The sequence below is a fragment of the Aspergillus caelatus genome (genome assembly GCF_009193585.1).
Source record: "Aspergillus caelatus strain CBS 763.97 unplaced genomic scaffold BDV27scaffold_151, whole genome shotgun sequence".
NCBI classification, from domain to species: Eukaryota; Fungi; Ascomycota; class Eurotiomycetes; order Eurotiales; family Aspergillaceae; genus Aspergillus; species Aspergillus caelatus.
Genome location: NW_022475414.1, coordinates 37821 through 51316, shown reverse-complemented (window position 1 = coordinate 51316; position 13496 = coordinate 37821). Strand labels below are relative to the sequence as shown.

The following is a 13496-nucleotide window of genomic DNA, read 5'->3' as shown; positions in this document are numbered from 1 at the left end:
CTCTCTCTCCCCCCTTACGGTCCCTCCATTCCTCGTCTCTTTCCCTTTTGCCTTTGGGTTCCAGGGGGGGAGGATCAGCGCTCGCTCGCTCACTGTCCGAAATGACGATGGTACCTGAACTCCGCCACACTCTCTAACTTTCACCTATTCCCGGTGTGGCTTTGCCCTCGTGCTCGTGAAGCGAGAAAGAAAAATAAAATAAAAGTAACTAAAAAGAAAGAGAAATTGCCAACCTTTTCCGATGACCTTTTATTCTTTGAGTCTCACGGAGAACTCGGCTGAGGAAAATTCACCCCCAAAACAGAAAGGTTTATTAGAGACATTCATTTGTCAACTGTCTTAAACCAAGAATGAACAATTGAAGCGAAAGGAAGCGAGCAGAGATTTTGACCCAACCCTGTCAGCAAGTCATGGATACTCGGATGCAATGAAAAAAGAACGGGCCCTTCTGACGTGGATACGTGGTTGTCAATGCGCCGTCCAATATCATTCTTTCCCGACAACACAGTCTCTTCCAACGGCTTTGTGCAATTGGGGGTCTTTTCTTCTCTCATTCGTGAATACAATCGGACCCTCCGAAGTCCAGACCTCTCTTTTTTTTTCTAAGCTATATTCGTAGTAGTATGAAAAGTGGAAAGAAAAGATGCAACCCTAATGGGGCGGCGTTTTGATTCTTTAGTCTTAATCCCCCACCTGTGCACTGGACTTAATCGACTCGGTTCTTTCAGGTACTAACGCCACCCGCAAGATAACATGTCAACAGTGCCTTTCGTAGGGCTTTTTTTTTTTTTTTTTTTTTGGCGGGGAAAGGAGGGAGACTGTTGTTGGACAAAGAGAGGAGATTCTGTGTCCCTGCATGGTTTCATAGCGATTCAGACTAGAACTTTCGACTCCGGCTTACGATATCTACAACTGAGTAGGAGGGGGGAGAAAAAAGAGGAGAACGTCGGCATCTATCCTGTCATCAATTCCTCTCATGCATGTATGCCTTGTTAGAATCAGATGGTGTTCTGTGGGCGCCGCGAACTCCACCAGTCTAGGCCCTAAGCTGGGGCCAGATTTAATCTATCTTCACCCGATACGTAGATTGAATCTGGTCTCTAGCCCTACGGAGTATGTTATCGGTCCCTCAAGATTAGATGGGAACCACCGAATCCATAATATCCGCTTTTAAGGGCAATGGCCAAGGAAACAGAAACGAAAGTGAAAAAAGAATATAAGTTAAAATAAAATCTCACACAAAAATACCCTCGTACAAAGCCCCATGCATGTCACATCTGATATAATATTCCCCGTTGCCCGAACCCCCAGTCTCATCTCACTCGGACCAGGCACAAAAGTAAGCGGCACGGGTGGTGAATGTTAACCAATGTGTACCCTTTGACAGGACGACACATCACAATAACTTGAAGGGACTCAATCTAGAGGGAATACGAACAACCCTGTACGACTGGGAAAGGCAACGAATGCAGAGTCACACGTCAGAAATGAAGTTCACTAAGCCTAGACCCGGTACATCTGTCTGCCATCGTGTTCGGGGCCTCACCGTGGAAAGAGACTAATCGGGTTCAGGCGGGAAACATGGTCGAGATCCATCACTTCGGGTATTGTCTAGTATTGGACCTAGTGGCAACTGGTACGGTGACATTCGATGCATAAGTTAGGGCAGGGAACCCCCCCCCCTCTTCTTTTAAGACTAGCACTTGGAAAATTTCTCCTCGCTAGGGTTTGGCGACGGCGGACTTTACTTGATTGGGTACATACTTCGTGTACTGACGGGAATTACTAGTACCTGGTGAGTACGGAGTACTCCGGAGCACCTAGGTAAATGGAAGACACATCCAGAAAAAAGCAAGTCAAAGTATGCGGACATTGGAAGAGTCTCTAATCTCTCTTTTTCTTTTTTTTTTTTTTTTTAACCAATGCCTATACTTATTCACACAATGAACGACACGCTCCTGATCTAGACAACACAGCCGTGTTTCACTACTGGAAGTTACGTGGATATAATACTATCAGGTATGATCCGCGGTATCTTGTTCCAGGACTACCGCCTCTGTTGCTCGACTGTTATACCGGAGTACTAAAGTGCATACAACAAGGGAGACACTCATATGACTTGTGCTACGACAGATCCCTTGTTATGGGTAGTACTAGACGGTACAGCTACATTCTCCCTCCACCAATAATGGAGGGACCGTAGGCGATTCACGGCTCATAATGTAACAGTACCTCGACTAGGTAGCCAAGTCGCTTCAATGTCCTGGGAGCAAGGCAACGGATGTCTCCTACTACATCTGTTCCGGATTGCATGATACAAGAAATCTCCATGAATAAATCACAAACGTTAGATTCCTAATCATTCTATCTAAGTCACATTTTTGCCATTAAGACCGTCCCAGGACGTTGAAAATAAAAAGAGACAAACCAGTCAAGGTTTTTTTGAGATACATGCACGTCAGAACAGCAAAACCACGAAATAAACAGTAGAAAATAAATCAATATCCAGTATCCATCAAACTCATGATATCAATGCGTACAAACAAATGTCAGATCCATACCCGCGCGCCTATTGCAAACCCAATCATTATATAGAATATGTTCAACCCTGGCACATGACGCAGGCTTCCTTGTTCTCAATGCTACATTGGAGGACCTTCTGAGAATAGATGTCATTCTCGCGCTCCTCGCTCGTCTTCTGGTCATCCTCGCTCTGGGATTCGCCGTGGGCGGCCTCTTCCGCACGTGAGTTGGGCTCAACAGACCCATTGGCCTGTCCGTTGGTCTCGCTTGTGGGGGAGCGAGGGACAGCAGAGTACGTGTTGGATGCTGCGCCCACGGCCCGCTTCCGGAAAGAAGCATTGGCCCGAGCGACGTTGGTATCAGCAACCTTGAGGGCCTCCTGGTCCACAGTGAACTGGATGGGAGCCGAGGCGGCCATGGTACGCAGGTAGTACATGCCGGTCTTCAAGCCCATCTTCCAGCCAGCGAAGTGCATGCTGGTGATCTTACCCATAGTCGGCTCCTTGAGATGGATGTTAAGCGACTGGGACTGGTCAATGTAGGCACCACGGTCCGCAGCCATCTGCAAGATCGAACGCTGGGAGATTTCCCACACGGTCTTGTAGAGGGCCTTGATGTCCGCGGGGATGTTAGGGATGTTCTGGACGGAGCCACCCTCGGCAATGATACGGTTCTTCATGTTGTCCGACCACAGACCAAGATCGACCAAGTCCTTGAGAAGCCAAGGGTTAACGACCTGGAACTCACCCGCAAGGACACGGCGGGAGTAGATGTTCGAGGTGTATGGCTCGAAGCACTCGTTGAAGCCCAAGATCTGACTGGTGCTTGCGGTCGGCATAGGCGCCACTAGCAAGCTGTTGCGCACGCCGGTCTGCGCGATCTTCGCCTTGAGAGCGTCCCAGTCCCAGAGATCAGTTGGGGTCCGGTCCCACATGTCGTATTGAAGAATACCCTGGGAGACGGGGGAGCCTTCATATGACTCGTACGTTCCGAAGTCCTTGGCCAGGTCAGATGAAGCAGTCAAAGCTCCATGGTAGATGGTCTCGAAGATTTGGGTGTTCAGCTGCTTCGCCTCGGCCGAGTCGAATGGCAAACGAAGGGCAAGGAAGGCATCAGCCAGACCATTGACACCAAGAGCAATGGGGCGGTGACGCATGTTGCTGTTCTTAGCCTCGGGGACAGGGTAGTAATTGATATCGATGATCTTGTTCAGGTTACGGACCAGCACCTGCACTACTTCGTGGAGCTTGCCAAAGTCGTATTCACCCCGGGCAGCATCAACGAAGGTGGGCAGGGCAAGAGAGGCAAGGTTGCAAACAGCAACCTCATCCGGAGCAGTGTACTCAATGATTTCAGTACAGAGGTTGGAACTGCGGATTGTTCCCAGGTTCTTCTGGTTGCTCTTTTTGTTACAGGCATCCTTGTACAGCATGAAAGGATTTCCAGTCTCGGTCTGAGCCTCCAGAATAGCATACCAGAGCTTCTGGGCCTTGATAGTCTTGCGGCCACGACCCTCCTTTTCGTATCTACGCTCTTGTCAGTACGGGCTTCTGATTTGGAATTGAAAAGGAGTAGAACTAACCTTTCATAGAGCGCCTCGAATTCATCACCATAAACATCGGCCAAGCCAGGGGCCTCGTTAGGACAGAAGAGAGTCCACTCACCATTGGCCTCAACTCGCTTCATGAACAAGTCCGGAGTCCAGAGGGCATAGAAGAGATCGCGGGCTCTCACTTCCTCCTTACCGTGGTTCTTGCGGAGGTCCAGGAACTCGAAAACATCGGCGTGCCAAGGCTCCAAGTAGATGGCAAAAGCACCTGGACGCTTGTTTCCTCCCTGGTCCACATATCTGGCAGTGTTGTTGAACACCCGGAGCATAGGAACAATACCATTGGAGGAACCGTTGGTACCACCAATGTAGGAGCCGGTAGCGCGGATGCGGTGCACATTAAGGCCGATTCCACCAGCGGTCTTAGAAATCAATGCACATGTCTTAAGCGTGTCATAGATACCTTCGATGCTATCCTCCTTCATATCGACAAGGAAGCATGAAGCAAGCTGAGGCTGAGGGGTACCAGCATTGAACAAAGTCGGAGAGGCATGGGTGAAATACTTCTGAGACATCAAGTGATAGGTCTCGATAGCCTTCTCAATGTCATTACCATGAATACCAACAGAAACACGCATCAAAAGGTGCTGAGGGCGTTCAGCAACCTTTCCATCGATCCGCAGCAAATATGACCGCTCAAGAGTCTTGAAGCCGAAGAAGTTGTAGTTGAAATCGCGGTCGTACACAATAGCTGAGTTGAGTTCGTCGGCATGTCTCATTACTATCTCGTACGTTTCCTTTGATATCATAGGGGCAGGATTCTTATTCTTTGGGTTGACGTAATGGTATAGGTCTGAGATAACCAGGGAGAATTGCTTCTTTGTTTGCTTGTGAAGGTTCGACACAGCTATACGAGCAGCAAGAATGGCGTAGTCTGGATGTGTGGTAGTCATGTATGCCGCAGTCTCAGCAGCCTACACAAGCCCATCAGTATATCGCATCGGTTTATCTGCGGAGCTGCGGAGCCATACCAAGTTATCAAGTTCAACAGTGGTGACACCCTGGTAGACACCAGAGATGACCTTCTGAGTGATAGCAGCAGCGTCAACATGCTCGGGGTCAAGACCATAACATAGCCTCGATACACGAGCAGTAATCTTGTCAAACTGCACGCGTTCTTTGCGTCCGTCTAATAATCGCAGTTTGTTAGCAGATGTTGAAGTTGGTGGCAAAGGTTCGGATGAAACAGGACTAAAGCCCCATTTGGGGGCATAGCACAGGCTTAGATCCGAACCTAGGAGGATAGAAGGGACATCAACGCGTACCTCTCTTGTAGACAAACATTTTGACGTGTAGAGGGGAGAGCTCGGAAGATGCGTGAAGAAGACGATAAGAAACAGGGTATAATAGTATTAGTGAACGGATGAAGTACTAAGGCTCTGGAATGAGAAAAGCAAAGGCAAAGTCGTTTTTAAGATAAGAAGGGAAGCCCTGAGGACTGAAGTGAAGAGGGGATGAGAAGAAGAAAAGAAGTAAGAGGGGCAGAGAGTCCAACAGATATTTGATGTTGCCGGGACCAACAACGCGTTGACGGTGGATATCAACGCGAATTTTCGTGTTTGGACCAAGTAAATGGGTCTCCCTTACTTAAGCATCGAACCCCGAAGAACCCGCCCTCTCACGTGATCGTGATGCTTTCGTCACGCCACGCGAATGACGAACTTCCGATCTCGCTATGGTACGGATCTACGAATATGCGGTGCTCTTAGGTATACTCTTTTCAAACCTTATAACTGACGTTAGATCTATGGTCTATCAATTTGGTTAGGCGGAATCTGAAATCTAGAGTCGGATCAAGGGTCACACAATAGTTACAAGAAGGTTGATTTTCTTACTATCTGTCGGGAAGGAGCATACAGCCTCCTTCTAGTTATTGCAACGCACCCTTACATGACGGAGATTGGCCTCAATATACAATTGTCACAAATGATGGAACAAGAATGGAATCAAGTCGTTCCACCAGATACCCGGTACTCACTGCGCAGCTGAGTAGAACGATTCGAAGGTTGATCACCCTTACAGCGTAGCGGCGAAGCCGACAAAGACAACTGCAGCAAAGGCAGCAGCGGGAATATGCCTATCAGACGAGCCAGCATTGGAGGTATGAAGAGGTACTCCAGAAGAAGAGGTCGAGCTGGGGTTAGTTCCAGAGCCGGAGCCGGAGCCAGAGCCAGAGTTAGAACTAGAATCAGAGCCGGAGGTAGGGGAACTAGAGCTGGAGTCGGAGCCGGAAGTGCTGGTAGCGGTAGCAGTGACAAAGCCGGAGCTGCTCGACTTGGAACCGGCAGTAGAAGTACCGGTGGAAGAGGCGCCCGAGGAGGTCGAGGTATTAACGACTGGGGAAGAGATGTTAGCTCATATGAATCATGTCCTCAGTATCAGCAGTCTACCATGTACATACCGACTTTGTGTCCAGCAGAGGAGCAGGTGTCAGCGAACTGCTTCAGAGCGTCCTGCTTGTCATCACCGCTGCACAGGCTCTCGATTCTGGTCTGCACTTTATCAACACAGACGGCTTTGAGATCACCGGGGCTTGGCTCAGTGCTAATCGACTTGTCAGAAATGAACATTTTCCAGTTACTAGTATAAGCGTACCTGAGAGCCTCAAGAAGGCAAGACTTAGTGCCTGCCGCGGCGGCAATGTTGCCGAGGGCCAAAAAGGACAAGACAAAAGCAGACTTGGCGAAAAACATGACGGCGGAACAAAGTAGACGTTTAGGGGTACGGGTTGTAATTGAACTGTCGAGTTTGGGGTGCGGCTGTGTAAAAACAAAAAGACTGACTAGAATAAGTTCGAAGCTAAAGAATGGACGGGAGGTTAAAAAGGAGTGACAGCTTGCGATAAAGAGTGACAAGCAAAGCGATGGAAAGAATGGAATGATAGATGATCTTGAGTTCGAGCAGCGGAATGGAAATTTAATGGAAGAAGAGAAAGTGAAGAGGGGACCTGTCTCACCCAATCAGGCATCGACCCTGCCGATCCTTTTCCTGGCCCTGAGATCATGTCTGGGACTCTGGGGTGGTTCTCATTTCCAATCGTTCCCTTGCAAATTTTACTGCACGGAACTATCTATTTTAAGTGGGTCCCCTTATTGTTTTTGTGGTTAAGTATCGGGACTCGATTGGTGGAGCTTCCCGGCAGTACTGCCATCCGTTGTAACGCATGTAATCTCAAAACGTCTTCCCTCTGTATTACTACTACTTAATGCCCAAGTCTAGAACATTAGATTATGTCCCTTACCACTTGAAGTAGTACTAGTCGTCGTCCCTAGAAATTCGGTGAAAATTCAATGCTGCAAGTAAAAGATTAGGAGAATGGTGGTGTAAATATATACCAAATGCGACTCCCTAAAGGACAGCCTGTGGGGAATACTATGTACTATGTATATACATACATTCTGCATCTCTTTAAGCTAAATTGATGGGTTATCAATGCCAAGATAATCAAGTAACATTGTCTCAGTCCTTTTATTATCCTAAATTTATCCAACAGCTAGCAATAAGCTAAAGTAATAAGTGGCCAGACTCCCTATGCGTCTAATTATAGTATACCCACTATGTGTAATGTTCTCTATCCCCCTTCCATGAGGTTTTCTTTAAGAATCAGAAACAAAAGGGAACGCTGTAAGATGAGTTATGCTTCAGTCAACCATATATCCCTCATACCGCACCGAAAATACACCCAAGACCCATCAGTCACCGGTCCCAATTAGGGTCATAACGACTTGTAATTATCTCCTGAACGGGCAACCTATAGTCCACGATTTCCCGGCCATTTACAAGGTCATTTTCTGTCGCTCGTTTATCTGCCTCGGCTTCATCCTTTGCGATACCCGCCTTGACGTGCCTCCGAACCAACCTCTTTCGAGCGGTTTCGAATTTAACATCCACAAACCAAAGCTCATCCATCAGTTGCGCCGCCTTATTCCACGGCTCTTTATTTAAACTCAGGTAATTCCCCTCGAAGAAAATAACCCTACACGTGGCGGGGATGGCAATATCATCATCGACAGGATCTTTAACTGCATGATCAAAGCTTGGCGCGTACAAGCTTTGGGTCTCCAGCGTCAACTGCTCCCGCAGAGCCTGGACTAGTTTCAAAAACTTCTCCCCGTCAAAGGTGAAAGCTGCACCCCGTCGCGCAGCAGCATACACCGGGTCGGGCATTTGAGCGAGTTGCGCCCGTGTAAGATGATACCCATCCATAGGGATAGCAGTCGCGATAGGCGGTGAATTGGGATGCTGTGCCGTGTAGAGTTGGTTGATGCGGTTTGCCATCATGCTGGCAAGTGCTGTCTTTCCGGAGCCCGGTATGCCACTCACTGCTATCATCAACCGGGAATCGTCTGGCGTAGATCGGGTTTTATCTTAAGAAGAGCCATTAGTAATCCATTGGTGTAAGAATTTTTTTTTTTTCGATCATCGAAAGTTCAAGGTTAGACGTTCTTGCTGTGCAATATGCGTCATGCCGAGCGACTTACCCCAGATCTTATCGACTAGTCTGTCTACCTGGATATCCATGGTTGCCTTTATATCTATAGATCCAGAGTGGATTTTGGGGTGAAGGGAAGATACTAGTAGTATAGAAATCAATACAGATACCCCGGGTCGTGGCTCATGCAGATAAACGTTGCAACGTACTTCAGCAAGGACGCGAGATAACGAGGAGGCTAATTCATTCAAAACAGATCCAGGGCCTTCAAAGGTAATCCTTGGGATCAATGTGTGAATAACTCAATGCAAAACGGCAATACTAGTTGATGTGACGGACAAAGAAAAGCTCGGTGGTCCATTGAGATAAACAGAGGCAGTCGGCGGGGCTTGTCATCGGAGTGGGGTTTTGCGATCTGTACGGAGAGGTTAGCATCATAGGTAACTTACGCACATACCGGCCCTACGTCACAGGGGTCGTTTTCCCCATCCCGAGTCACAAGGTTACAACAGGTACGTAAGGTAAACAGGCACCACTACCATTTCCAGTACCATGTTTATCTCAGGCACAAAACAATACCTTTGTCAAACCTAGATCAAGCTTCAGAAACAACCCAGTTACTTTCTACATCTTAAAACGACAGCCTTGTCGAATTCTAGTTCATGCCATGATCAGCGTTGCCCACTGTTCAATAACTTCTGACTGAAGCTGTATAACCTGGAAGTGCAGGCTATGTACCATGTATGCAGAATGTCAGACAATGAGAATTATAGACAAACGCCCCCGTAAGTTGCCCGTAGATCTTGCTTCCATCCTGATGCCAAGAAACAAAAGGCTGCTGAACTTCAAAAATCGAAAGAAACATAACCCAAATAAATATAGAGACCCGAACAGATATAGGGGAATAAACAAATGATGATCCCATGATAAGTGCTTCCAGCCACTGTAAGGCAACCCGCAAACTGTGTATTTTGGAAGAAAACACCATGAACGCCGAACGTTATATCCTTCCCGCTTAACCCATTTACATCGACATGACTGCCCCTAACAAAATGGAAGGGATGAAAGGCTCAATAATTAACACAGAATCAGAAAGAAAGAAAATATATAAGGTCTTCACTGCTGCTGTCTGGACGGCCCATCAACTGCATCAGAATTGCTGGTACCGTCGTTTGCGCTGACCCCTTGGCCGATGGTACGAGACAGTCCAGCTGCTGTCCACAAGTCATCAGGGACATCCTCTCGACGGGCAAGCCGGTCCAAGATAGCTTGCATATGTTGAAGGTCCGGGTCTATGGAGTTGGAAATCGCTAATGAGATCGCAGGAAGCGGAGGTTGGCTACTCATAGTCGAATGTGCATTACGTGCACGCCTCCTGGCATCCCTCCTGGCGTTAATTTCGCGTATTCGGCGATAGTGGTAATGGAACAATGAGTTCTGGGTGGCCTCTGCCTCAGAGTCGGAGTCGGAGTCAGTTGAAGTGGAATAGTCACACGGATTGAGAAACTCCGGATAAGGGTCGAGAACCATCTGTACGGTTGCGGCAGTTGAGTCCATGGAATTTGGTAGTGTTCCAAAAGAAGTTGCCGAGCTTCGTGCCGTTCCATTCATTGAAGCGTTTGTGCCCGCAGACGCTGATGTGAACGAGGAGTCCGCGCTAGGAAGATTGGTGTCTGGCGTGATAGTAGTCAAGAGTGTTTCCCAAGCATCGTTCGCATTGTCACCATCTGGGCTTACACTCCGCTGGCGATCTCCAAGGCCGTCGACGACAGTCTGGGAGTTTGAGCGGCTTTGTTGATTAATAGACCGCTGACCAACCCGCCGTAACAGTGGAATAGTCGAACCAATCGAGGCATCTCCACCAAAGGCTTCCGACCGAGGAAATGGCGCCAAACGGACGTCGGGAGGCGCCTGGGGAGATGCGGTCCTGTGATACGCAATTGCCGGGGCGAATCGAGGAGTAAAGGATGGCGGCGGGTGATCTTGTTCCTGTCGAGCACCCCCATGGTCACCAGCCGCTGCGCGCAAGTATATGTCGTCTAGCACAGTATTACGCGGTATCCTCAATCTCTGGCCTGGACGACTGTGACGAAGAACATCGTTGAGTAGGCGCTGGCCTGCTTCTCGTGCGCTGGAATCCGACAGACCGTTGGTCAGATCGAATGGATCTTCACCAGAGCCGGAATTCGGGATAGGAGAGCGTACATGGCGCGAGAGTCCATTAGCTTCACGTTCAATCTCGTTCGCTAGCGGACGGGGGAAAGGCGAGCGCAAAGTCGCGCTGCGCAAAGCGGAGCTACTGTAACGTGAAGGGCGCCGGATAGTGGTCTGGCGACGAATTGCAGAACGTGCGGCGGCACAAGGGTCTTTGACAGGATTGTTCTTTGCAGCCTCTGTGGATGAAGGCTCACGATACATACTGCAATTATGTTAGTCATGATCGCTGTACGTGCACGATGAGTACCGCGTAAAGACCCGAATAAGGCCAAGTACAGATACAGAACTGGACAAACTTACGGTATACCCATGACTACAAAAGACCTAAGACTTTATTGTACGAAGATTAGTGTCAAATATACCCTCTAGAAGAGACACCACGCCAAGACCACGATAAGAGTGTCGCGAAATTGAAAGAAAGAAAGTGCGACGATTGCGGAGAGGGTGCGACGAAGCGTTGTGTTGATGGAGAAACGGGGAGATTTGGTTTTCCTTGCAAGGGTAAAAAGCGGAGGCAAAGGGATTTGCCTTAGGCCGTCTGGCGCGCTTCGAGAGAGAGGCTGGGATGTGGCGCCACTAGTGGCGCCAATACCCATCTGCGTACAATCCAGTACGGTCCGCCTCGGAGTTCGAGAAAAGTTTCCCGTTTCCCGGCTTAAAACGCCGCTCTTATCTCAACGAAAATCCGATAGATAACCGCGCGAAATGACGCCGAGTGATTTTTATAGAAGAACTATGCAATTTTCAACTCCTCCCAACTAGCAACCACACAGATGTCGTCCTTCTCAGAGAGATACTCCTGATCATGAGATTGACCTTGACTAGCTGCCAGAAAACATATAATCGGAGGAATGATCGAGCTCGGTCTTAGTCGCATATCCCGTCTCCTTCAGCAGACGCCTTTGACCTGGAAGGCCATCCACATCGCTGGGACAAATGGCAAAGGCTCGATCAGCGCTTACTTGTCTCACCTATTGACTTCCGGTGGAGTTCGCTGTGGCCGCTTTACCTCACCTCACCTGATAGACCGATGGGATTGCATCACCATCGGTGAAAGCGTGGTCCAAGAGTCCTTATTCCGGCAGATTGAAGAAAAGATTAAGTTGCGGGATCAAACATTGGGCATTGGAGCAAGCGAGTTCGAGTTGTTAACCGCCACGGCATTCGAGATCTTTAATCATGAACGGGTTGATATTGGTGTGGTTGAAGTGGGCATGGGCGGTCGGTTGGACGCTACGAATATACTGAACAATGTGCTCGTATCTATCATCGCTAAAATAGGTCTGGATCACCAGTCGCTGCTTGGAGACACCCTAGAAGAGATCACTCGGGAGAAAGCCGGTATCTTGAAGCGGGGGGTTCCTTGCGTGGTCGATGGAACGAACCTACCAGCAGCCCTCTCGACTATTGAAGAGCGTATCAAGGAACTTGGCATCGATGCTATTTACACTCGCCCCGATGCGCCGGATGGGCACTCATCGGCGCTTAGTCAGCTTTTCCAGCAACATGATGTACAGCCTCACCAGCGGGCGAATATGTGTTGCGCAATCTCAGCTTTAAAGCTGGCCCTCCGGAGAGTCCGTCCAGATACCAGGGTTGATTCTTTGGTTTCTCAGCTCTCTCGTGTCGAGTGGCCAGGACGTCTACAAGAAATCGTGCTGAATCCTATGGTTGCTCGCACAGACTCTGTCCTCCTCGATGGCGCTCACAATAGCCAGTCAGCCGAAGTCCTCGGGCAATACGTGGACTGTAAGCTTCGACCTCACGGGAGTCCTGTCACCTGGGTCATCGCAGCATCACGTGGAAAAGACATAGCCTCTTTATTTCACCCTATCATCAAGGCTGGTGATAATGTTGCAACTACTGCGTTTGGGCCCGTCGACGGTATGCCCTGGGTCAAAGCAAACGATCCCCAGGAATTGGCCTCCAGTGTGCGGTCTATTTCGGCAATCGGAGATGTGGAATCATTTGATAACGACATACTTTCTGCCATCAATTGGGCCTGTAGCAAGGCCAATGGCGGTCCCATGGTTATTGCTGGAAGTCTTTACCTCGTTTCAGATGTTCTCCGTCATCTTCGAGAGGCGCAGAAACAGTCAGAAAACACCACTGAGTCGTGATAGTTTTATAACCGAAGATACCCTTTTAGCGCCCGGACTTCTCTGTACATGATTGACACAGACTCAAGGGTCTTCTTGGAATTGAGATTAAGACCATTCTCTTTCTTATATAGACAAAGTGTAATATATAAATGGCATAGCTCCTTTTTTTTTTTTCTTGTTCGTTTTCTTCTTTGTTTCAATTATTCCTGGAACAGTCGTGACAGCAGTAATAAGATAATAGCAGCATGTAAAGGACAGTGCACATTCCTCGGGGTCCGATAAGGCTGATCGGAGATACAGAGGCGGTCACTGCGTCATGGCAAACCGGTGGTGGCCTGAATTGTGGAGAAAGGGAAAGTTCAAAACACCTTCCAATTTGTTGCGTTTGGTTCACCCGACACAGCAGTATGTTATAATTTCTTTTTTTGATCACTGTTCTGAAACTTCTTGTGCAGTTATCTATCAAGTAGATTGAAAACTCCGACCTCAAAGAGAGCTGCAGGAATCTGATGTGTGCAGTGACGCGCTTGGTTCAACGCGGCTTGATGGGTGTGAGAGCAGTAATCTATCTGTACGTTTTTTTTTTTTTTTAAAGCCGTACTCATACCATCTC

At 48.5% G+C, this 13496-nt stretch overlaps 6 protein-coding genes across 6 annotated transcripts; 2 read left to right on the top strand and 4 right to left on the bottom strand.

Annotated features, from left to right (window-relative positions):
* Nucleotides 1-2402: 2402 nt before the first annotated feature.
* On the bottom strand, nt 2403-5769 carry BDV27DRAFT_22071 (ribonucleotide-diphosphate reductase subunit RNR1). Its single transcript, XM_032076047.1, has 4 exons — nt 5398-5769; nt 5104-5261; nt 4106-5046; nt 2403-4049 (listed from the first exon to the last, which is right to left on the bottom strand). The coding sequence occupies exons 1-4, from the start codon at nt 5414-5416 to the stop codon at nt 2603-2605; spliced, it is 2565 nt and encodes an 854-aa protein (XP_031925224.1). The 5' UTR covers nt 5417-5769; the 3' UTR covers nt 2403-2602.
* On the bottom strand, nt 5711-6917 carry BDV27DRAFT_22080 (putative GPI anchored cell wall protein). Its single transcript, XM_032076048.1, has 3 exons — nt 6728-6917; nt 6534-6676; nt 5711-6468 (listed from the first exon to the last, which is right to left on the bottom strand). Exons 1-3 carry the CDS (start codon nt 6823-6825, stop codon nt 6149-6151), a joined length of 561 nt encoding a protein of 186 aa, XP_031925223.1. The 5' UTR covers nt 6826-6917; the 3' UTR covers nt 5711-6148.
* A 173-nt stretch (nt 6918-7090) lies between these two features.
* BDV27DRAFT_131998 (uncharacterized protein) lies at nt 7091-7402 on the top strand. Its single transcript, XM_032067768.1, has one exon. The coding sequence runs from the start codon at nt 7135-7137 to the stop codon at nt 7336-7338; it is 204 nt and encodes a 67-aa protein (XP_031925222.1). The 5' UTR covers nt 7091-7134; the 3' UTR covers nt 7339-7402.
* Nucleotides 7403-7600: 198 nt separating this feature from the next.
* On the bottom strand, nt 7601-8948 carry BDV27DRAFT_131995 (kinase-related protein). Its single transcript, XM_032067767.1, has 3 exons — nt 8774-8948; nt 8614-8706; nt 7601-8499 (listed from the first exon to the last, which is right to left on the bottom strand). Exons 2-3 carry the CDS (start codon nt 8651-8653, stop codon nt 7829-7831), a joined length of 711 nt encoding a protein of 236 aa, XP_031925221.1. The 5' UTR covers nt 8654-8706; nt 8774-8948; the 3' UTR covers nt 7601-7828.
* Nucleotides 8949-9180: 232 nt separating this feature from the next.
* On the bottom strand, nt 9181-11247 carry BDV27DRAFT_131994 (uncharacterized protein). Its single transcript, XM_032067766.1, has 2 exons — nt 11082-11247; nt 9181-10983 (listed from the first exon to the last, which is right to left on the bottom strand). The coding sequence occupies exons 1-2, from the start codon at nt 11090-11092 to the stop codon at nt 9681-9683; spliced, it is 1314 nt and encodes a 437-aa protein (XP_031925220.1). The 5' UTR covers nt 11093-11247; the 3' UTR covers nt 9181-9680.
* A 234-nt stretch (nt 11248-11481) lies between these two features.
* On the top strand, nt 11482-13059 carry BDV27DRAFT_131993 (dihydrofolate synthase). The gene has a single exon (XM_032067765.1). The coding sequence runs from the start codon at nt 11633-11635 to the stop codon at nt 12899-12901; it is 1269 nt and encodes a 422-aa protein (XP_031925219.1). The 5' UTR covers nt 11482-11632; the 3' UTR covers nt 12902-13059.
* The last annotated feature ends 437 nt before the right edge of the window (nt 13060-13496 follow it).